Raw genomic sequence first — 24917 nt, forward strand, 5'->3', positions numbered from 1 at the left:
ATTCCTATGCAGCCATTCATTTTGAATTTGGTTTTTCGAAAGAAAAAATACGTATAGTGACTACTGTAACAAAACAGAGAAAGAGGATTCTCATAGAAGGGTTTTTCCTCTTAAATTTGTATAAGCTTATAAAGGTATTTTTAAAGGTAGGGGAAGATTTAGATTAGTCATATAAAATACCCCAAAAATGGTATTTGTATAGAAATACATCTCAAAAAGAGACATTAACAATAAACCCAAGTGATCACAATGAAATTATGTAAACTGGTTGTTCCATTGAATTTTTCCTTTTTGTTAAAGTGTCGACGTTCCGGAGAATTTTTTTTTTTTTCAGATGCGTCTGCTTAGCACAGAGAATGGGACCAAAGGTAGAATGAAACAATTTTAAGAAAGTGAATGATGTGTGAGCTTTTTTTTTATTTGCCTCACAAGTAATTTACTTTAAAAAAAAATTAACATCTGCTATTTTGAAGCTAATCTTAGTGTATTGAATGATCTTAACCATTTCTCAATCCCACAGTCTTTTATCTTGCTTCTCCTGCTGTGTTCCCACCACCCCTGATCCCATTAGCAAACCTTGAGACAGCCTCAGACTCACCAAAGTACTGCTTTGGTTTCAGCTGCTCTTCTGCAAGAGGAAGTGAATGTTGGGGGTTTTCTCTGTGGTACAGTTGTGATAAAGCTGTGGTGGTCTTATCTCTCTCTTAGGTAGTGGCCCTTTATGACTACACAGCGAATCGATCAGATGAACTAACCATCCATCGCGGAGACATTATCCGAGTGTTTTTCAAAGATAATGAAGACTGGTGGTATGGCAGCAGAGGAAAGGGACGGGAAGGTTATTTTCCAGCTAATCATGTGGCTAGTGAAAGTAAGTTTTATGCTCCCTTCCTGGTTTACTAATATGGTATAACTGATAGTCCAAGATTTTATCATTTTCTCCGCTTTAACTTGCTGTCTTGTTACTTTTGCATACATTTACCGATGGGTATTGCTCTTCATTCTCATGTTGCAAAAGGATAAAAGGGGAGGGGGGCACTAGTACACTCAAAAGCTATTACATTCTGAGATTGGAATATCTACTTCGTGGACTTCCCATCCCAGGGGACCTGCCCATCTAGCTACCACCCTTCTTCAGCCCCTTTTCCCCGCTACCTGATGCTCACACACTGACGTCACCTCTCCTCTTGCCGCAGAGACTCCTCAGTTGACAGACACCTAAGAACCTCTAGCTCCCAGCTCCCATTCTTTTTACCTTGTATCCCCAGGCCTAGCTGGTACCTGCTCGAAGAAAATTGCAATAGATTGTTCCATTCTCAAGTAAATTAAGCCCTCATTTGTGAAAGGTAAAAGAAAGGAGCCCGAGAAGAAATTCTAAATCTGAGTTTCTGAAAGCTGTAGATTTGCTTCCAGGCCTTGAGAGGAGAAAATAGAACTAACACAGAGAGTCTGAAAATAAAAGAGTTCAAAGACTGAAGAAAGGGGAGGAGTATAGCAGTGCTTCTTCAGAAGAACGCTTCCCATCAGCCGTTAACTTGGTGTGTGGTAGGAAAAGCACGATGCCCAGCGGTCAGGAGAACTGAATGATAATCCTACCTTGACAACTAATAGTGATATGCCTCCGTTTCCTCCCATGGAACGGGGGAGCTGAGCTCCATCATCTCTAAGCTTTCTTCCAGAAACACTAAAATCGTATAGTTCCGATTTAAAAATATAGTAGAAGCAGCCTTGAGAACACGCTACGTTTTGAATGTTTATTGTTAAGTCTTTTGTTTCTGCAAAGTAATTATTATAAGTGGTAGCTGGTTTTCAGGCTAGTCTCTGAAACCCCATTCAACCCAAACTATGGTTGAACAAAAATACGATTGATTTCTAACCTAAGTTCTGAACTTTGAAGGGAAAAGAGATGAAGAAAAGGAGAAAGAATTTCTTCCATGAATCCTGGGTGCTGGGCCCGGCCCAGATAAAATTATTTCTGTTGGGCCACCTTCCAGGTCTGCACCCGGCCCTTCCCAGGGCTCCCTCCCCAAGAGCTCTAGATCTCACTGCAGCTCCTTCCCCAGCTTATCTGCTGCTTTCAGCATACTCCTCCCCTCCAAAGCGCTAATTGTCTCGAAAATTACCCACTTCTTTCTCTCTCATAACAAAATTCTTAATTTCCTCTGTGCCATGGTTTTATTCTCTGAGCAGTAAATGACTAATAGCTCTTAAGCTCTATCTGAGGTATAGTTTTATGTTTAAAGGAGGATGCAGACTGGAGAAAAGTTAAGGCAGTGTGGAAGGAAGAAATTTGGGGACAGGTTAATTCCCAGTCATCTCCTGTAAACTCAGCACTTCTCACTTGCAGGTCATCTCAGATATCCAGGCTGCTTCCCTCCCCTCCCAGTGAGGGCTTCTCTCAGGACCAGCAGCTGGAGTTCTGCAGCGGTAGCTTCTGTTTTTAAATCAAGAGCTGCCTGCACAGTCTTAGTCACTCTGGAGTATATCTGTCATTTTAACTAGCTATTACAATCTGTTGTTTCTTTCAGATACAAGTGGAAACTTGACAGTATAAAAAGACTGTGTATTTCCAGGCAACATGGTGTTATGTGCTAACTTTAGAATCTAGTTAGTTTGCAGAAATTACCTCTTAGGCTTGCAAATATTGAGAGGCTATAGATGTTTGATCCACAGGGGATTAAAGATTCAATAAAATTTGGTTTTCTTCCATAAGAACCAAAGTGGGACTTCTGAAGCATACTGCAGTGACCATGGTTGGTGGCTGAGTACAGAAATCAATTCCATGTCTCAGGCGGTGGCCATCCTTCAGTTGCCATAACTCCTTATTGTACCTCGGAATAACTGATGGTTTCTTTTGGCATCAGTCACTGCTTGTTGAAAAAGCTTTTGCAAAAGCCAGAACAAACAAAAATTTTTCAGAAAACCTGAGAATACGATCGAATTCTCAGTTCATCAGGGGTTCTTTTCCTCTCCTTTTTTTTTTTTTTTTTTTTTTTTGCGGTACACGGACCTCTCACTGTTGTGGCCTCTCCCGTTGCGGAGCACAGGCTCCGGACGCGCAGGCTTAGTGGCCATGGCTCACAGGCCCAGCCGCTCTGCGGCATGTGGGATCTTCCCGGACCGGGGCACGAACCCGTGTCCCCTGCATCGGCAGGCGGACTCTCAACCACTGCACCACCAGGGAAGCCCTTTTCCTCTCCTTTTATCCTACTTTTTACCTGAATTTAACAAAAACTCACCTTCCCAGTTTTAACATTAGAGAAAAAATGACTGTCAGCAGCATATTCCGCTCTGAAAATAGTAGGAGAAATTGTCCTTTATCTTTATCTGAAGCCAAATATGCAAAGCAAATGATCTAAGGGACTGTGTGTGTGTGTGTGTGTGTGTACATACTATACATACATACGTAATCACTATCAACTGTTGAGTTGAAAGCCATGTCCTTTAAGAGAATGACCCAATAGAAGACATTGGTACCCTGTTATCACAAAGGACATTCCCTTTGTATCTTAAGCCACTGGAAAGGAAAACTTGATCAATTTCCTTAATCACATCTAACATTTCCAGTAAGAGATAAAGAAACCCAATGATATGCCGCGGAGCAACTAGCTCCGTGAGCCACAATTACTGAGCCTGCGCGTCTGGAGCCTGTGCTCCGCAACAAGAGAGGCCGCGATAGTGAGAGGCCCGCGCACTGCGATGAAGAGTGGCCCCCGCTTGCCACAACTAGAGAAAGCCCTCGCACAGAAACGAGGAGCCAACACAGCCATAAATAAACAAATAAATAAATAAAATTTGAAAAAAAAAAAAAAGGCAAAATCCCTTTAAAAAAAAAAAAAAAAGAAACCCAATGATAAAGTCCGCCCACACACAAAGCCCATTAATGTAGCTTATAATTTTAGAATTTTGGTCAGGTGTATTTTATCACTTTCTCTCAATTCAGAGTTGCCCAAGTCATTTAACCAAAACAGATTTCCTTTTTAGCCCTTTAAAATTCCCACATAACTTTTTAGATTCAACACCACATGTAGATTAAGTAAATTATACAGATTATAATCTTATAAGAATCTTAGATCCAACACTGAGTGGATCCTGTGTCATGTATAGTCCCAGCCCTGTGCTTACTTGTTTCATACCATCTTCACAAATTAGCCTTTATCCACACCTCCGCCTGGCAAAATCCTCCCTATTTTTCAGTCTGACACACCTACCACTTTTTCCGTTAAGCATTTGCTATCCCCACGTCAGAACTTGTCTTTGTTATTATCTCTCTTCAGAATAATGTCACAGTCAGTTTTATATTACAGTTAATTGTGAACATATCTGTCTCTGACCAGATTGTAAGCTCCTTGAGAGCAAAGACTGTCTTTGGTCATCTTCGTATCTCCTCCAGCAGTACCTAGCTGATGACCCTGCATATAGCAGGTTCTTGGTAAATGTGGATTAAGGTAAAATAAGCATCTGCATGACCACGTACATAGTAGGTGAAAATGACACTTTCTGCATTTCTGAAATCCTGCTGATCAAAAGTTGCCAATCATAAGTTGTGTTCTTTGGATAAGGAATGTGTAAGACTCCAAATCGCCTTAACAATAAGTTCTGGGTAGCTTACTGTTACACCAGGGAAGTTTGAATATCAGTGTGTTTAGTTTCCTGTCTGCCCCCCATTGCTTTTTTGCCCCGTGGAACGGTGCTCATCGATTTGATTGCATGAATTCTTTGTTCAATTCCAGCACTCTATCGAGAACAGCCTCCAGAGGTAAAGGAACGATCCCCTCCTTTAACCCCTAAGGAAAAAGCCAAAATGGAAAAAGCTTTTTCAGCTCCACAAAAGGTAAATGTTTGCAAGACTGTGTATTCCATGTACTTTGATTTTCACTCTCTCTGGATGAAATATTACTTTATTTTTCATGTTTATATCCTTCATTGTTTACATTATTATTTCTTCTAATATTGGCATCAACATTTTGAAATATATAAGGCAAATATTATTATAGCCATTTTCCAGATAAGGAAACTGAGGAGGCTCAGAGAAATTAAAATAAACCCCAAGTGATGGGACGAGAACCCAAAGTAGAACTTGTGACTTCAAGTGTGACGCTATTTCCACTCTCCACGTTTCTGTAACTGTGATACTGACACTGTCCTCAGCCCCACCTGAGGGGTCCACATTGATGCTAACAATGACTGGGGCTCATAGACTAAAGATGTCCTATCTTCCTGGATCATTCCTCTTAACTTGCTAGGAATTTTAAATGCTTTCAGGTTAAAATAAATACGGATCTGTTCTTAGCCAGAGAAATGTCATGTTTTTTCGCCCTGTGCCATCAGCTCCCTCAAGGATATCAGGCAGACTTCTGATGTTGGTAGTGCTTTGGTAGAAAAGTTTATAAGCACTGTACCACCATATATATTACCTTATTTAACTTATTTTATTATGTGACATTAGCTCTTGCCTTAGACTGAATAACTTCAGTTCTTTTTGACTCCATGAACTAGCAGGCATATATATATATATATATATATATATATATATATATATATATATATATATATATATTTAACAAATACCATGTCGTGATCAAAAGTTGAACCTGTCACGTATCATCCTGCCATTCATTCTTATTTGTTGAGTGCTTACTTCCACACTAAGCACACTATTAGTCCTCACTGAAAAAAGACTGAGTAGTCAATGCACCTGCCCTTGAGTAGCCTACAGGCTGGTAGGTGAGACTCCTACAAGCAGGTGATTCCAGCAGACTATGGTAGGAACTCTCATGAAGACCTGTGCGTGATGCTTTGGACACACACAGGAAGAAATACTCTAAATCTTCTCTGGGGAGTCCAGGAAGAGTTCCCAGAGGAGGTCAGGCTTGAGCTGAGGCTTATAGGATGATAAAGTATGTGTTAGGTAGATGCTCATAGGAAAAAACATTCTAGCAAAGGGAATAACTTGAGTAAGGTGTGGTATAATATGGTTGTGTTTGGTGAGCATGGGGTCTGATGGAAAGAAGGATAAAAGAGATACAGGAGCCAGGCCTAGTGTGCTCTGCTCAGATGCTTAGACTGTAGCCTTCAGAGAGAGGGGATCCCCGGAGAAGGTAGCTCACGGAGTGACATGTACAGATTTACAGGATGAAAATACCATTCCAGTGGTAGCGCGGTGGTTGAGTTAGAGGTAGCTGAGACCTGGGGCGGGGAAATTGGTTATGAATCCATTGAAATAAAATACAAAAGCCTGAACTAGTGCAGATGTGGAGGATAGGGGTCATAAGGTAAAACTGACAGGATTTTGTGATTGATTGGATGCGATTAGTGAAGTTGGAATCTAGGCTTGTGCTAAGGGCCCTGACTTTATTATACAACTGCATGGATATGGTACCACAGAAATAATAAAAGAGTAAGGAAGATTTGGGGAGATAGAGACAGGGAATGGTGGGAGTAGGATGTGATGAGTTGTTTTAGATATCTTGATTTGTTAGTGGTGTCTGTAGGGCTCCCAGGTAGAAATATTTACTAGGGGGCCAGAAATTCAGGATTGGAATTTGAGAGAACATAGGGCTTCAGAATACAATGGGAGGAGTTAATGTATCCATTGTATTATATCAGGAAAGTTGAAGCTTGTAATGAAGGAGATAGCACAGGAGAAAGAGTTCTGAGAGGAGGCGGCCAAGGACAGAATCCCAGTGGAACACTTACTGGTATTCAATATCTAAGGGACAGTCAGGTGAAGGGAAGAAGATTAAGAAAGAGTAATCAGGGCTTCCCTGGTGGCGCAGTGGTTGGGAGTCCTCCTGCTGATGCAGGGGACACGGGTTCGTGTCCCGGTCCGGGAGGATCCCACATGCCGCGGAGTGGCTGGGTCCGTGAGCCATGGCCGCTGAGCCTGCGCGTCTGGAGCCTGTGCTCTGCAACGGGAGAGGCCACAACAGTGAGAGGCCCGCGTACCGCAAAAAAAAAAAGAGCAATCAAAGGGGAAGGAAAGAAGTGGCCTGGAAGCCAGGGGAAAATAGAGGTTCCAGTAGGGTACGGACAGGAGTGTCAGAAACAGGCAGTTAGTTAGGGTCTCAGCATGTGGACATCAGGAGGGTCCTGACACCTTTGCACTAGTGTCATGGATTCATACTAGTAGGAGGATCGAAGAGTAGAATGGGCCTCAGCAAGTGAACTTGTGGAAGTCATTCCCAGAGCCTCTTCACTTGAAGGAAAAAAAAAAAAAAAAAGTCAAGCAGTGGCTGGAGGGAGACCTGGTTCCAGGAACGACTTTTTAAATATTGGAATGACATAAAATGATACCCTAAGGAGTCAAAGCCAGTAGGACAGGTTCAGGTTGAAGGTAGATAAAGAAAGCACACATGGATCTTAGAGAAAGCAGGAGGTTTTTATTGGGAAGACAGATTGATAGATTAGTCTTGGCTTAGAGCAGTGGTTCTCCACTGAGGGTGATTTTGTCGCGCAGGAGACATTTGACAATGCCTGGAGAAATTTTTGCAGATATCTGCAAGGAGAGGGGTACTACTGGCATCTAATGGGTAGAGGTAACAGATGTTGCTAAACATCCTAGAATGCCCGGGACAGCCCCCTCAGCGAAGGATTAGATTGTCTGGCTGTGCTGAGCATAGAGCATCAGCCCCCCGCCGAGACAGGTAAATGTGGAAGAGGATGCAGGTAAGTTGATAGCGTGGAAGTCTCGAAATTGAGGATATCTTCATGTTCTCCAAAACTGAAAGGAAGGTCCACTTCAAATGTGAGGGTCATACGAGTGAGATAGGAAGAAGAGTAGTGACTGTTAGAATACCTGTAAGGACAGCAGGAGCAGGGGCTCATGGGGGACATATAAGGAGATTCCTGAGTAGTTCTGGGAGCTGCTATTTGGATGCCATAAAAATCCAGGTGACGTCATTCTGTATTGAATGTGCAGTTGGGTTTTTTCTCAGTAGCGCTTAGCATCTAGGGCCTAGCAGTGGAGAAGGCAGATTTAGTCGGATGCATAACTGGAGCTGTTGTGGGGCGGGGGGTGATGGGGAAGAAGAGGATAAGAGGCTCAGTAACACTGGTCAGACAAGTCACCGGAGTGACACATCATGGAGGGTCACCCGGACCAGAAAGGACGTGCAGTCGGGAGAAGACCGGCAGACTTAGAAAGCAGGTTTCTCTGTAAGCTTGCAGCAAGCCACCCACACCCAAGTGGCAGCAGGAAAGTGTCAAACAGGAAAGCAGTTAACAAACTGGAGCTACGGCCTGTAAAGCCAGATAAAGCTAGATGGGCTTGAGCTCCTTAAGTCATACCATTAACTTAAACCTAATTTTTTGGAGAAGAGGAGCCATGGTTACCTTCCCATCTATGGAGAAGATACCGATGTACTATGCAGATCAAGAAGGCAGGAACTCATTAAAGGACTTTGTAAGCCAACTTTTCACGACAGTGTGAACTGCTGCAGTGGGGGCTTGCTTGTAATTCCAGGTTTTTGTCCCACTAGCTGAAAATAAAGTGGTTTATTTGCTTGGTTCCAAAAAAAAAAAAAATTCTGTAAAGCCAGAAATTCTTTCGCTTATTTAATATTATGTATCAGATGTCAAGTAACCCAAAGTTATGGTAAATCCACAGAGTTGTGTATAAGAGCTGGAGTGAAATCAAAGGACGTGTTATTAGAATTGAGCTGGTCAAGGAATTAGGACCCAGACTATCGGGCAGGTTGTTCTCTTGGACATTAAAATTCGAGGATGGTTGCCAAGAGTTGGGATGAAGAGGACACAGGTGAACCAGGAGCTGAAGTTCTTAATTCTTGTGTTAGAGCAGATGTGTCAACCTTGGCTTCACATTGAAGTCACATGAGAAATTTTTTAAAATAAATAAATAAATGTCTGTCTCCACACCCACAAATTGATTTAAGTGGGTTGGAATGGGACCTTGGCATGGGTAGATTGCAAAAGCTTTCCAGGTGATTGTAATGTACAGCCAGCATTGAGAAGCATTGTGTTAGAGTGACCACAAGGTCCAAAGGTAACAGCTGCAAAGATAAATAGAGGGTGTTGTAGCCAATGTCAAGGCACCCAAGGAGGAGCGCTCTTAAATAGCCTAAAATCAGCAGCAGAGAGCTAAGAGGAGGCCAGTATTAATTCCAGCCCCCGTGGTTCACGGTTGGGTTCTGTGTGAATGAACAGCTTATGCTGCAAAGAACTGAAACAAAACCAGTTCTTGGTAAAACTCCAGTTTCAAATCCAGCAAGGATTTATGGTGATGGTTGCCTATAACAGTATGGGACTACAAGGGATACAGTTGAAAGGACTGGCATGAAATGTGGCTGTGGGCAAATGTTGCATGTATATTAGTATCCATTGTTTGGAATTCACCAGATTTAAGAATCTAGGAAGATGCTAATATAAATTTAACCTAAAGACATATAATGCAATGAAAGCATTTATAACATCGGCATAGAGTCGTCGTGACAGCTAACAAGATTTGTAGTCTATGTCAGGAACTGTGTGAGATGCTATGAAAGACACAACCTTTACTTGTAGTGGCTTACTGGCTTACTGGTATTCCCAACTCTGCATCATGCTGACCTTTGAAATTAGGGTTACCTACCCCCCACCTTTGTATGTTCCTGTCCAACAGCCTCGAGCTCCTTCTGCCTCAGCCAGAAGAGATATAAGGAACTCTGTCAGTGTCTTTCTGGCTGCCTCTTCCTGACATGCCTGTGTTCCTATGGATGGAAACCTCTTACCTGCTTCTAAGACTCCCCAGTTCTCACTGCCTGTGCCACTGCTCTACTTGGCAGAACTTGCTGCATCATAGTCTTAGTTCAGACTGTAATCGATATTTTAATTCTCTGTGCCTTTTCATCTCACAGACTGATCTCCATGCTTGAAATAGACCTTTATATTCATATTGCAACAAACAATTCTTCAGATGTCCGACTTGACCCTTGAGGTCTGCTTCAGGCTATCCCACTGCCTCCCAAACCCTAATTCTAATAGATCTCAAAGAACTTGTAGATATGCAAGTAAAACATTTAAAAACATAAAATAGGTAAAGCGAGGAAGTTGCAGAGGATAAGAATAAATTTAGGGAAGGAAGTAGAAAAGTTCTCATGGAGAAGACGGAGCTCGAATAAGGCTTTAAGTTTTAAGACGCAAGGATTTCTTTTGTTGAAGAACATGATTTGATCTGCTTTATCTGAATCCATGTGTTAAAATAGAATCTTACATATATGTATTTAACTTTACATGTGGAATGTACCACATGTATAGTTAGACAGTATTTTGCTTTCCTGTGGGAGAAAGTGTAAAGAATGACCTACACGTACGTAAGAAGTCCCTGGGAAACGTTAATGTCATCCCAGGTAACCAAAATGCCTTGGGTACACTCTGAGTCATGACACAAACAGCCAGCCCTTGAGAAATGTGTAACTGGGCTTCCTTAGCACCTGGCATAGTTGTATTTCTTCAGTTTAGTTTCTTTATCAGAATATGTTATAGTTTGATTTTTATCAAGATCCTGCCTTATAAACCTACCACAAATTCTATCAGATGTTTAATTTCATGTGCAAGTTTTATTTTTATTATCATATATAAGGGTTTGGTTTTTTTTTTAAAAAAAGAAGGGCATGAAAAGTGATCTGTGGTAAGTGACTAGAATTGGGGCGTGGGAGGGGTGGGTCCTAAGTTCGTAGAATTATAGAATTGATGACATGGAAGGAACCTTAGAGATCAACCCTGGTGATTCTAGTCAACTTCACTTTGTAGATGAGGAAATCAGGGTAGATCCAGGAAGGTTATAAGGGGTTTGTTCAGAATGACCCTCCTAGTTGGAGCTCAGCCTCCATGCTCTCAGGCCGGTGCCCTTTTTCCTCTACCACCTAGTCAGCAACACAGGTAGACAGCTGTTACCTGCACAGCCAGCCACGTTTTGCTTTTTTACCTCCCTGTTTTATGTTTGTTTCATTGTACACTTTCTTCATGTGGAGGTCTTTAGAATTGTATTGTCTATACTTCTTAAGGAAAAAAGGAAAGAAACCTCCTCAGTAGTTTTTTTTTTCTTTTTTAAGTTATTTCTATTCAAACTATAGAATAAGAAGTAAAATTATACCTTTTGGCAGCTGCTGAATCTCCTAAGTCCTTCCAAGTGGAACACACCTGTTCTGTCGCTAAATGTACCAGGTACCTTCTAACATTTCATCTGGGTCATTGAAGTGTTAGCGGGTGATGGCAGCATTTGACTTCTCCACTGCAAGAGGAGGGGACGGGCCTTGTTCGTTACTCTCCACAATTGGCTAGAGAATCCCCAGACAAATTAACCTGTACCACAGGGATATAGGAGAACGTTTTCCTCAAGCTCATTCCAGAACATTTTTATCACAGTGTGCTGTAAATTTGCATCTCTTAAAAGGAAGAAAATTGCTGCTATCAGGGAGGAAAGAAACTCAGAAGGTTTGGGAAAAAAGAAGTGCTGACAGTCTTAGTTTATTTGTGTTTGTATCATGGACCATTTCTTTTTTAGGCTCTTTATTTTTGATAGCCTAAGCATTAATCTGTAGCATTCATTTATTTGGGGAGGAAAATTGTCATTAAAGTTCCTTGTATAAAAATTTTAATTAATTTGAGGATTTACACTATAAAAGTAATATACTTTTTTTTTCCTTCATTGGAGTATAATTGCTTTACAACGGTGTGTTAGTTTCTGCTTTGTAACAAAGTGAATCAGCTATACATTTACATATATCCCCGTATCTCCTCCCTCTTGTGTCTCCCTCCCACCCTCCCTATCCCACCCCTCTAGGTGATCACAAAGCACCGAGCTGATCTCCCTGTGCTATGCGGCTGCTTCCCACTAGCTATCTGTTTTACATTTGGTAGTGTATATATGTCCATGCCACTCTCTCACTTCGTCCCAGCTTACCCTTCCCCCTCCCCGTGTCCTCAAGTCCATTCTCTATATCTGCATCTTTATTCCTGTCTTGCCCCTACGTTCTTCAGAACCATTTTTTTTTTTTTAGATTCCATATATATGGGTTAGCATACGGTATTTGTTTTTCTCTTTCTGACTTACTTCACTCTGTATGACAGTCTCTAGGTCCATCCACCTCACTACAAATCACTCAATTTCATTTCTTTTTATGGCTGAGTAATATTCCATTGTATATATGTGCCACATCTTCTTTATCCATTCATCTGTTGATGGACACTTAGGTTGCTTCCATGTCCTGGCTATTGTAAATAGAGCTGCAGTGAACATTGTGGTACATGACTCTTTTTGAATTATGGTTTTCTCAGGGTATATGCCCAGGAGTGGAATTGCTGGGTCGTATGGTAGTTCTACTTTTAGTTTTTTAAGGAACGTCCATACTGTTCTTCATAGTGGCTGTATCAGTTTACATTCCCACCAACAGTGCAAGAGGGTTCCCTTTTCTCCACACCCTCTCCAGCATTTAGTGTTTGTAGATTTTTTGATGATGGCCATTCTGACTGGTGTGAGGTGATACCTCATTGTAGTTTTGATTTGCATTTCTCTAATGATTAGTGATGTTGAGCATCCTTTCATGTGTTTGTTGGCAATCTGTATATCTTCTTTGGAGAAATGTCTGTTTAGGTCTTCTGCCCATTTTTGGATTGGGTTGTTTGTGTTTTTGATATTGAGCTGCATGAGCTACTTGTAAATTTTGAAGATTAATCCTTTGTCAGTGGCTTCATTTGCAAGTATTTTCTCCCATTCTGAGGATTGTCTTTTCATCTTGTTTATGGTGTCCTTTGCTGTGCAAAAGCTTTTAAGTTTCATTAGCTCCCATTTGTTTATTTTTATTTCCATTTCTCTTGGTAAAAGTAATATACTTTTATATTACTTTTATATTTTATACTTTTTTATATTTCATATACTTTTATATTACTTTTATATATTTTAAAACTCATAGTTTTAAAAATCCAAACAATAAAGAATAGTGTAAATGAAAAATAAAACTCCTCTGTCCTGCTACTAATCATGTTTACTCTGTTTCCTGTATATCCTGTTAAAAATGTTCTCTGCATATGTATACATACATGTCTATTCATGTCTGTTCTTCGTTTTGATGAAACTATGATCATACTTAATATTTTTATTTCACCAATATATCTTGGACATCTTTTTTTAATCTCTTGAAGTATAGTCGACATACAATATTAGTTTCAGATGTGCAACAGTGATTCAGCATTTAATAAATACATTATGATCACCACAGTAAATCTAGTAGCCATCTGTCACTATACAAAATTATTACAATGTTATTGACTGTATTTACTATGCTGTATATCACATCCCTGTAACTTATTTATTTCATAACTGGAAGTTTGTACCTCTTAATCCCCTTCACCTATTTCGCCCAATCCCTCATTCCCCTCCCCACTGGCAATCACCAATTTGTTTTCTGTATCTATGAGTCTGTTTTTGGTTCGTTTTGTTTGTTCATTTGATTTTTAGATTCCACATGTAAGTGAAATCATAGGCTATTTCTCTTTCTCTGTCTGACTTATTTCACTTAGCATAATACCTTCTAGAACCATCCATGTTTTCACAAACGGCAACATTTTCTTTTTATGGCTGGGTAATAGTCCATTGTATATATACCACATCATCTCTAACCATTCATCTGTCAGTGGACACTTAGCTTGCTTCATATCTTAGCTATTGTAAATAATGCTGCAGTGAACATAGGGGTGCATACGTCTTTTTGAATTTGTGTTTTCTTCAGGTAGATACCCAAAAGTGGAATTGCTGCATTATATGGTAGTTCTATTTTTAAAACCTCCATACTGGTTTTCCACAGTGGCTGTACAAATTTACATTCCCACCAACGTGCATAAAGGTTCCCTTTTCTCCACATCCTTGCCAACGCTTGTTATTTTTGGTCTTTTTGAGGATAGCCATTCTGACAGGTGTGAGGTGATATCTCATTATGATTTTGATTTGCATTTTCCTGATGATCACTGATGTTGAGTATCATTTCATGTACCTGTTGGCCATCCGTATGTTTTCTTTGGAAATATGTCTGTTCAGATCCTCTGCCCATTTTTCAGTTGGATTGTTTGTTAGATATTAAGTTGCATACATTATTTTGAATATTAACCCCTGTTAGGTGTATCACTTGCAAATTATCTACTCCCTTTCAATAGGTTGCCTTTTCATTTTGTTAATGGTTTCCTTCAGTGTGCAAAAGCTTTTTAGTGAGATGTAGTACCATTTGTTAATTATTGTTTTTGTTGCCTGAGAAGACAGATCCAAAAAATATTGCTGAGACCCATGTCACAGTGTTTACTGCCTATGTTCTCTTCCAGGCGTTTTATGGTTTCAAGGCTTACCTTTAAGTCTTTAATTCATTATGAGTTTATTTTTGTATATGTTGGATATCTGTTCTTATTAGCACAGACAATTCTATTCTTTTCATAGTTTCAAGGTACTGAGATGCCCTGTTGTCTTTTTCTTAATACCTAAAATGCCCAGGTTCTTTTTAAATTTCTGAAAATGCTTGGTTTTCTTCTTTTTTTAATTTCTAAAACATGAAACCCATGATAAAAGAGTACTTTCTACCTTCAATAAATTTTTCAGTGTTAACACAACCAATTATGTTTTTGTATAAATGCCAGGTGTATAGTGATAATTACAACAAGAATGTTAGATTATTTCTGTGAATGTGAAGAAATTAACTGTGATGTTTTATTTTTCTTTCTCTAAAAACTCATTAAATGAATAATAGTTACTAGTTTTTCTATTCCAAGATAATTATTAAAATAGCCGTTATAGCTCATCTCTTCATTTGAGAAAAGTGTTTTTGTTATTTTCAGTATTTTGCTTAGCATATAAAGTCAGTAAGAGCAGGCTGGGTTAATTCAAAAGAGCTGGCTTCCTAACTAAACTGCATACTCCAGTTGTATTCAGAAGCAGCTGTTTTCTTGTTTAGTCCAAAACAAGAGCACAGAACCCCAAAGCATCAGATAACTCCATTGTGGTTCCTCTTCCAGCCAAACACATGCACACAAAATTTTACATTGATAATTCTGTCAACCTATCAGGAAGACAGTAGGCAATGAATAAGTTGCCTTCAGTGTGCATGTGTCTGCCTCATTCTAAAAAACATCTAATTTTTATTTACCCTCTTCATCCCAAAAGTAGTTTATTGAAGCCTGGCTTAATTGTGCTATATATCACTATTTTCAAAAATCACCTCATATAGAGAAAAATTTTTCCCGTTTACTTCTCCATGTACCAGGAGTGCATCTGAATTATTCCTAACCATGGGAATTATATGATTTTATATAATTTATAAAATTTATATAATTTATATAACTATATGATTTATATAATTACTGTGTTAAAGTCCAACAGCAAATTTATAATAGACAGTGGTAGCAGATTTTCCAACTACCTAAAAGTTCATGAGCACTAAATCATTGAATACAATCATAATTGCCTTCTTCCTAATGCTAAAGAATAAAATCAATTTATGTATTTTTTACTTTAGTAATTCATTTATCAAAGAAAATATAGTTGATTTAATTGCTAATTTATGTTAAATAGATACAAATTAATATATGCTTGGATTCACTTTAACATTCCAGGAATATGTGAAGTTTTCTTTATCTGAAGAGAACTAAGGCAATATTTTATCTTACAAGTAAATTAAAGCTAAAGTGCTTATTGGTGTCCCTCAGTGCAGATGACACTGATACGTATTTCTTTTTTCTCCATAATTTGGCTCAGTAATTTATAAATATTTTGAGGAAAAATGTTAATTTCAAAAAAAAAAAAAAAAAACGTTGTTTACATTTGAAAACTATCTTTTAGTCTAGAGAGTGAGTGGGACCCCGATGATACGACAGCAAAGGCCAGTGTGAGTCACCTCACACGCACAGATTCCACTCCCAACAATAAGGTCCCTAAACGTTCTACACGGAGGAACTCTAAAAGCTTCCAGAATCTCTCCTGCCCTGCAAGGAACCCATAAGGTTTTGACTCTATCACAGGTCTGGTAAAGTTTTACTACTCATTCTCCTCTTACACCATTGCCTCAGCCATTGTCCATGCCAAGTGTACCTCAGCCTGTGCTTTGTCTCTTCCCCCGCAGCTTTGTTTCTTGCTACTTTGGGCAATGCCCCTCCATGTCTCCAAGACCCTCTCACCCTCAACAGAGTGAGACCCCACAAACTGCTTGTCTTCTCACTTTATCTCTCCTGGGAGCAGGACCTAGATCATTGCCAGTGGTTCTGAAATAAAGGGACTGTGAGATAATCCCCCCATAGTCTCTACCGCAAAACTAGGTTTGGGGAATGTTTCATTTTCTTGATGTCTTCCTAACTCGCATTACTTAAGATTTGTACAGAATAACATAAGGGCAAAGTTGTTTTCCAGTTTAGCAACCCACTGATTATTCAGCTGGTTTGAGTCTCTGAGCCCATCCTCCATCACGTCTCATTTTCTTACACAAATCTTCCATGAAAACTCAGTTTAGAGAATAATATAAATTCTCAGTAAAGACTTGATAACTGTTTCAATAAACCATTGATAAGTATTTGTAGGACTCCTTCATGACTCTGAGAAGGCAAGTTTGGATTCTAATCTTTGAACGATGAGATACGTGAAAGCATAAAATAAGTGATGCTGTACTGGGTTAAACCAATATTCCCCTTGGTCCATACTCTCTCCAACAGTGACTTTAAGGGCCGTTTGATAGAATAATACAGTGTTTGCTCTCCATGATGATATTTGCAAGTTAACCTAAATATCAGTAATATCCCTCTTATAAGCTATTACAAATCTAAAATGTGAAACATGTTATTGGGAAAGCTTCCCACCAGTCATTCCTAGTCATAAATTGCCCTTTAGATAGTGGCAGAATTGATTGTTATCAGTCCCCCTGTCTTCTGACTTGACAATCAGCATGACCTTTTTTCATAAGTTCTCTGATACCCTAACTCTGCTGTCCTTTTGTTTTGTCAGGCACTCCAGGGTTTCTCAGCCTTGGCACTATTGGCATTTGGGGCTTGATAATTCTTTGTTGACGGGGAATATGTTGTGTATTGTAGGATGTTTAGCAGCCTCCCAGGCCTCTACCCACTAGATGCCAGAAGCACTAACCCTCTCCAGTTGTGACAATCAAAAATGTCTTCCAGACATTGCCAAATTTCCCCTGGGGGTCAAAAGGACCCCACCCACACCCCACAGTTGAGAACTACTGCTCTATTTTAATAGAAATGTATATAATATATAATATTTTACACCCATATGAATATGTGTGTTTTTCCTTAAATTACAATTCTTCTTATTTTAAGATCTTGTTAAGGAAACTTTGCTTTCATTTTCCCATCCCGTGCACATATATAAGTAGTGATGTTGGAGTTACAGACTACCCTACTTAAAAACAACAGCTTCACGTAAAGATGTATCCAGCTATGTGAGGCTCAATGTGATGAATACGATTAAGATGTCTCTTAATCAGATTTAGATATCTCCTGACTACCATTTATTTCCTTTGCTTAAGAAACTTAGCTGTATGCTAAATCTTCACATAGACCATGGAAAATTAACGGTATGCTAATGTTATTATTATTATTACTTAGCAATCCCAATAATGTGGTCATAATGGTCCCTGATTTTAACATGGTTATCCTTCAGCTGACATAAAAAAGGAAGTCTTTTTTTTTTTTTTTTAAACATCTTTATTGGGGTATAATTGCTTTACAATGGTGTGTTAGTTTCTGCTTTATAACAAAGTGAATCAGCTATACATATACATATGTTCCCATATGTCTTCCCTCTTGCGTCTCCCTCCCTCCCACTCTCCCCATCCCACCCTTCCAGGCTGTCACAAAGCACCGAGCTAATATCCCTGTGCCTTGCGGCTGCTTCCCCCCAGCTATCTACCTTACTACGTTTGTTTGTTAGTGTGTATATGTCCATGACTCTCTCTCGCCCTGTCAAAACTCACCCTTCCCCCTCCCCATATCCTCAAGTCCGTTCTCCAGTAGGTCTGCGTCTTTATTCCTGTCTTACCCCTAGGTTCTTCATGACATTTTTTTCCCTTAAATTCCATATATATGTGTTAGCATACGGTATTTGCCTTTTTCTTTCTGACTTACTTCACTCTGTATGACAGACTCTAGGTCTATCCATCTCATTACAAATAGCTCAATTTCATTTCTTTTTAAGGCTGAGTAATATTCCATTGTGTATATGTGCCACATCTTCTTTATCCATTCATCCGATGATGGGCGCTTAGGTTGTTTCCATCTCCGGGCTATTGTAAATAGAGCTGCAATGAACATTTTGGTACATGACTCTTTTTGAATTTTGGTTTTCTCAGGGTATATGCCCGGTAGTGGGATTGCTGGGTCATATGGTAATTCTATTTGTAGTTTTTTAAGGAACCTCCATACTGTTCTCCATAGTGGCTGAACCATTTCACATTCCCACCAGCAGTGCAAGAGTGTCCCCTTTTCTCCACACCCTCTCCGGCATTTATTGTTTCTAGATTTTTTGATGATGGCCATTCTGACTGGTGTGAGATGATATCTCATTGTAGTTTTGATTTGCATTTCTCTAATGATTAATGATGTTGAGCATTCTTTCATGTGTTTGTTGGCATTCTGTATATCTTCTTTGGAGAAATGTCTATTTAGGTCTTCTGCCCATTTTTGGATGGGGTTGTTTGTTTTTTTGTTATTGAGCTGCATGAGCTGCTTGTAAATTTTGGAGATTAATCCTTTGTCAGTTGCTTCATTTGCAAATGTTTTCTCCCATTCTGAGGGTTGTCTTTTGGTCTTGGTTATGGTTTCCTTTGCTGTGCAAAAGCTTTGAAGTTTCATTAGGTCCCATTTGTTTATTTTTGTTTTTATTTCCATTACTCTAGGAGGTGGGTCAGAAAGGATCTTGCTGTGATTTATGTCATAGATTGTTCTTCCTATGTTTTCTTCTAAGAGTTTGATAGTTTCTGGCCTTACATTTAGGTCTTTAATCCATTTTGAGCTTATTTTTGTGTATGGTGTTAGGGAGTGATCTAATCTCATACTTTTACATGTACCTGTCCAGTTTTCCCAGCACCATTTATTGAAGAGGCTGTCCTTTCTCCACTGTACATTCCTGCCTCCTTTATCAAAGATAAGGTGTCCATATGTGCGTGGGTTTATCTCTGGGCTTTCTATCCTGTACCACTGATCTATCTTTCTGTTTTTGTGCCAGTACCATACTGTCTTGATTACTGTTGCTTTGTAATATAGTCTGAAGTCAGGGAGCCTGATTCCTCCAGCTCCTTTTTTCGTTCCCAAGATTGCTTTGGCTATTCGGGGTCTTTTGTGTTTCCATACAAATTGCAAAATTTTTTGTTCTAGTTCTGTGAAAAATGCCAGTGGTAGTTTGATAGGGATTGCATGAATCTGTAGATTGCTTTGGGTAGTAGAGTCATTTTCACAATGTTGATTCTTCCAATCCAAGAACACGGTATATCTCTCCATCTATATCATCTTTAAATTCTTTCATCAGTGTCTTATAATTTTCTGCATACAGGTCTTTTGTCTCCTTAGGTAAGTTTATTCCTAGATATTTTATTCTTTTTGTTACAATGGTAAATGGGAGTGTTTTCTTAATTTTGCTTTCAGATTTTTCATCATTATTTTATAGGAATGCAAGAGACTTCTGTGCATTAATTTTGTATCCTGCTACTTTACCAAATTCATTGATTAGCTCTAGTAGTTTTCTGGTAGCATCTTTAGGATTCTCTGCATATAGTATCATGTCATCTGCAAACAGTGACAGCTTTATTTCTTCTTTTCCAATTTGGATTCCTTTTATTTCTTTTTCTTCTCTAATTGCTGTGGCTAAAACTTCCAAAACTACGTTGAATTGCAGTGGTGAGAGTGGGCAACCTTGTCTTGTTCCTGATCTTAGTGGAAATGGTTTCAGGTTTTCACCATTGAGAATGATGTTGACTGTGGGTTTGTCGTACATGGCCTTTATTATGTTGAGGAATGTTCTCTCTATGCCTACTTTCTGGAGGGTTTTTATCATAAGTGGTTGTTGAATTTTGTCGAAAGCTTTCTCTGCATCTATTGAGATGATCATATGCTTTTTCTCCTTCAGTTTGTTAATATGGTGTATCACGATTGATTTGCATATATTGAAGAAGCCTTGCATTCCAGGGATAAACCCCACTTGATCATAATGTATGATCCTTTTAATGTGCTTTTGGATTGTGTTTGCTAGTACTTTGTAGAGGATTTTTGCATCTATGTTCATCAGTGATATTGGCCTGTAGTTTTCTTTCTTTGTGACATCTTTGTCTGGATTTGGTATCAGAGTGATGGTGGCCTCGTAGAATGAGTTTGGGAGTGTTCCTGTCTCTGCTGTATTTTGGAAGAGTTTGAGAAAGATAGGTGTTAGGTCTTCTCTAAATATTTGATAGAATTCGCCTATGAAGCCATCTGGTCCTGGGCTTTTGTTCGTTGGAAGATTTTTAATCACAGTTTCAATTTCAGTGCTTGTGATTTGTCTGTTCATATTTTCAATTTCTTCCTGGTTCAGTCTTGGAAGGTTGTGCATTTCTAAGAGTTTGTCCATTTCTTCCAGGTTGTCCATTTTATTGGCATATAATTGCTTGGAGTAATCCCTTATTATCCTTTGTATTTCTGCAGTCTCACCTGTTACTCCTCCTTTCTCATTTCTAATTCTGTTGATTTGAATCTTCTCCCTTTTTTTCTTGATGAGTCTGGCTAATGGATTATCAATTTTGTTTATCTTCTCAAAGAACCAGCTTTTAGTTTTATTGATCTTTGCTATCATTTCCTTCATTTCTTTTATTTCTGATCTGATCTTTATGATTTCTTTCCTTCTGCTAACTTTGGGGGTTTTTTGTTCTTCTTTCTGTAATAGCTTTAGGTGTAAGGTTAGGTTGTTTATTTGAAATGTTTCTTGTTTCTTAAGGTAGGATTGTATTGCTATAAACTTCCCTCTTAGTACTGCTTTTGCTGCATCCCATAGGTTTTGGGTCATCATGTTTTCATTGTCATTTGTTTCTAGGTATTTTTTGATTTCCTCTTTGATTTCTTCAGTGATCTCTTGGTTATTAAGCAGTGTGTTGTTTAGCTTCCATGTGTTTGTATTTCTTACAGATTTTTTTCCTGTAATTGATACCCAGTCTCATAGCGTTGTGGTTAGAAAAGATACTTGATACAATTTCAGTTTTCTTAAATTTACCAAAGCTTGATTTGTGACCCAAGATATGATCTATCCTGGAGAATGTTCCATGAGCACTTGTGAAGAATGTGTATTCTGTTGTTTTTGGATGGAATGTCCTATAAATATCAGTTAAGTCCATCTTGTTTAATGTATCATTTAAAGCTTGTGTTTCCTTATTTATTTTCATTTTGGATGATCTGTCCATTGGTGAAAGTGGGGTGTTAAAGTCCCCTACTATGATTGTGTTACTGTCGATTTCCCCTTTTATGGCTGTTAGCATTTGCGTTATGTATTGGGGTGCTCCTATGTTGGGTGCATAAATATTTACAATTGTTATATCTTCTTCTTGGATTGATCCCTTGATCATTATGTAGTATCCTTCTCTTCTCTTGTAATAGTCTTTGTTTTAAAGTCTATTTTGTCTGATATGAGAATTGCTACTCCAGTTTTCTTTCGATTTCCAGTTGCATGGAATATCTTTTTCCATGCCCTCACTTTCAGTCTGTATGTGTTTCTAGGTCTGAAGTGGGTCTCTTGTAGACAGCATATATACGGGTCTTGTTTTTGTATCCATTCAGCCAGTCTATGTCTTTTGGTTGGAGCATTTAATCCATTTACAGTTAAGGTAATTATCGATATGTTTGTTCCCATTACCATTTTCTTAATTGTTTGGGGTTTATTTTTGTAGGTCTTTTCCTTCTCTTGTGTTTCCTGCCTAGAGAAGTTCCTTTAGCATTTGTTGTAAAGCTGGTTTGGTGGTGCTGAATTCTCTTCGCTTTTGCTTGCCTGTAGAGGTTTTAATTTGTCCATCAGATCTGAATGAGATCCTTGCTGTGTAGAGTAATCTTGGTTGTACGTTTTTGCCTTTCATCACTTTAAATATGTCCTGCCACTCCCTTCTGGCTTGCAGAGTTTCTGCTGAAAGATCAGCTGTCAACCTTATGGGGATTCCCTTGTATGTTAGTTGTTGCTTTTCCCTTGCTGTTTTTAATATTTTTTCTTTGTATTTAAGTTTTTGATAGTTTGATTAATATGTGTCTTGCTGTGATTTTCCTTGGATTTATCCTGTATAGGCCTCTCTGTGCTTCCTGGGCTTGGTTGACTATTTCCTTACCCATATTAGGGAAGTTATCAACTATAATCTCTTCAAATATTTTCTCAGTCCCTTTTTTTTTTCTCTTCTTCTTCTGGAACCCCTATAATTCAAATGTTGTTGTGTTTAATATTGTCCCAGAGGTCTCTGAGACTGTCCTCAGTTCTTTTCATTCTTTTTTCTTTATTCTGCTCTGCGGTAGTTATTTCCACTATTTTACCTACCTGGTCATTTATCTGTTCTTCTGCCTCAGTTATTCTGCTATGGATTCCTTCTAGAGAATTTTTAATTTCATTTATTGTGTTGTTCATTATTGTTTATTTGCTCTTTAGTTCTTCTAGGTCCCTGTTAAACATTTCTTGTATTTTCTCCATTCTATTTGCAAGATTTTTCATCATCTTTACTGTCATTACTCTGAAATCTTTTTCCAGTAGACTGCCTATTTCCTCTTCATTTGTTTGGTTTGGTGGGTTTTTACCTTGCTCCTTCACCTGCTGTGTATTTCTCTGTCTTCTCATTTTGCTTAACTTACTGTGTTTGGGGTCTCCTTTCTGCAGGCTGCAGGTTCGTAGTTCCCATTGTTTTTGCTGTCTGTCCCCAGGGGCTAAGGTTGGTTCTGTGGGTTGTGTAGGCTTCCTGGTGGAGGGGACTAGCGCCTGTGTTCTGGTGGGTGAGGCTGGATCTTGTCTTTCTGGTGGGCAGGACCACATCCGGTGGTATGTTTTGGGTTGTCTGTTGCCTTATGATTTTAGGCAGCCTCTCTGCTAATGGGTGGCATTGTGTTCCTGTCTTGCTAGTTGTTTGGCATAAGGTGTCCAGTGGAGCTGAGTGGAGCTGGGTCTTAGCACTGAGGTGGAGATCTCAGAGAGAGCTTTTGCCATGTGATATTATGTGGGGGCCCGGTAGTCTCTGGTAGACCAATGTCCCAAGCTTGGCTCTCCCACCTCAGAGGTTCAGGCCTCACACCTGGCTGGAGCACCAAGACTCTGTTAGCCACATGGCCAGGCGCGTTGGGAGTTTCTTGCCTTTTGGGAAGTCTGAGGTCTTCTGCCAGTGTTCAGTAGGTGTTCTGTAGGAGCTGTTCCACATGTAGATGTATTTTTGATGTATTTGTGGAGAGGAAGGTGATCTCCATGTCTTACTCCTCCGCCATCTTGAACCTCTCCTATACATATATTTGCTCTCAATAAATTATGAGCCTGAGAGTTACTGTGTCTGTTTAATGTTGTTTGTTAGGAGGGAATTTGAAATCCTTGATGGGTAGTGCTAGTAAGAATTGAGATTCAAACCAGAGGAAGGGGTGAAGGCAGGAATGGGAGGAGTTGACAGGGATCACACCATTCCATGCTTACCGGCTACTAAGCAAAGTCAGCTTCACACACAGAGGTCAGGAATCAGTCCTGAGCTCTCCAAGCCCCACAGCTTATTGGTTTGTTATATGCCAGAGTAGGAGTTCTCAAACAGCTAGGCCTTAGAATCACCTTGGGCACTTGTGTGAAAATATCAGTGCCCAGACTCTACCCTAAACGTGCTACTCTTTGGGAGATGCTCCTTTATATTTGTGAAAGCTCCTTTGTAGACACAGAGTTATGGAATTTTACTAGAGAATGTTCTTCCAGCCTCATCAAAGGAATAACATATCTACTTCAGGCCCTTTGATCTCAGGCTATAAACTTCCAATTGACCTGACTAAATATGAGTCTATAAGCCATTACACACAGCCATGTGAAACCAACAGGAATCAACTTTCCAACATTCATATTCCCCCAGAGTTCCCACCTTAGTACTGGACGTGTAGGATATTCTCTATGAATGATTACAATTTGATTGAGACAGAGCTCCCCAAAGCTTCATAGATTTGTCAAGGAATAAGATTAGGAAAGGTAGCAAGTAAGAACTGTAAAATAGTAATACAGTGGATGCACAGAAGCCATGCCTAAAAATACACAGTCAATTGTAGTCATTTACAGTAATTATGTTTATAAATTCACCATGAACACTGAATTAGTGAATTCTAAACCAATGCTCCTAGAGGAAATGCAGGATTAGGTTCTTGAGAGCCTCTGGTCACAAGATTTTCATCAACCAATCAATACATAACCTTGTTTTACGTGTATGTCTGTCTAAAGACACTTACTACATTTGAGTCATTAAAATTGAACTCCTGTACTGTCACTTGCACCTAAACGAAGCTTAACTAGTACACATACTTCATCTGGGGCAGGCACCTCAGCCTTCTTGAACTTAATCACACTAGACAACACTGCAACACTATGCGTAGGGACCATTTTAAACAGCAAAATCACCAACAAAGAGCACAAAAATGTGAAAAACATGGCACTAAATAGATCATAAAAAGGACACTTGTTTACTGTATGAGAGCTGAAACAATAAGACGGAGCATGAGAAACATTGCAAGACGTTGGGAGGTACTAACGTTCCTACCTCAGCTGGGAACATGTGCATTGGGCAGCTCAGATGTGTCACCACTCTGCACCAGTGCATGTATTCAACTGTGACAGCACCACACGCACTGATTTGGGGGTTACAAGTAAATTTTAGTGAGTAGGCAAATTTGCAAATAGGAAATCCACAAATAATGAGGATTAGCTGTGTTTTGAAACT

The 24917-nt window shown here is 39.3% G+C and overlaps 1 protein-coding gene across 1 annotated transcript in view; it reads left to right on the forward strand.

Annotated features, from left to right (window-relative positions):
- Nucleotides 1-24917, forward strand: part of AHI1 (Abelson helper integration site 1) — a 186024-nt gene that overhangs the window by 144422 nt on the left and 16685 nt on the right. Inside the window, exons 23-24 of the mRNA XM_065888623.1 lie at nucleotides 709-871; nucleotides 4734-4834. Of these exons, the coding sequence (XP_065744695.1) occupies nucleotides 709-871; nucleotides 4734-4834 (264 nt within the window). The remainder of the gene's footprint in view (nucleotides 1-708; nucleotides 872-4733; nucleotides 4835-24917) is intronic.

Source organism: Phocoena phocoena, chromosome 12 (genome assembly GCF_963924675.1).
Source record: "Phocoena phocoena chromosome 12, mPhoPho1.1, whole genome shotgun sequence".
Lineage (NCBI taxonomy): Eukaryota > Metazoa > Chordata > Mammalia > Artiodactyla > Phocoenidae > Phocoena > Phocoena phocoena.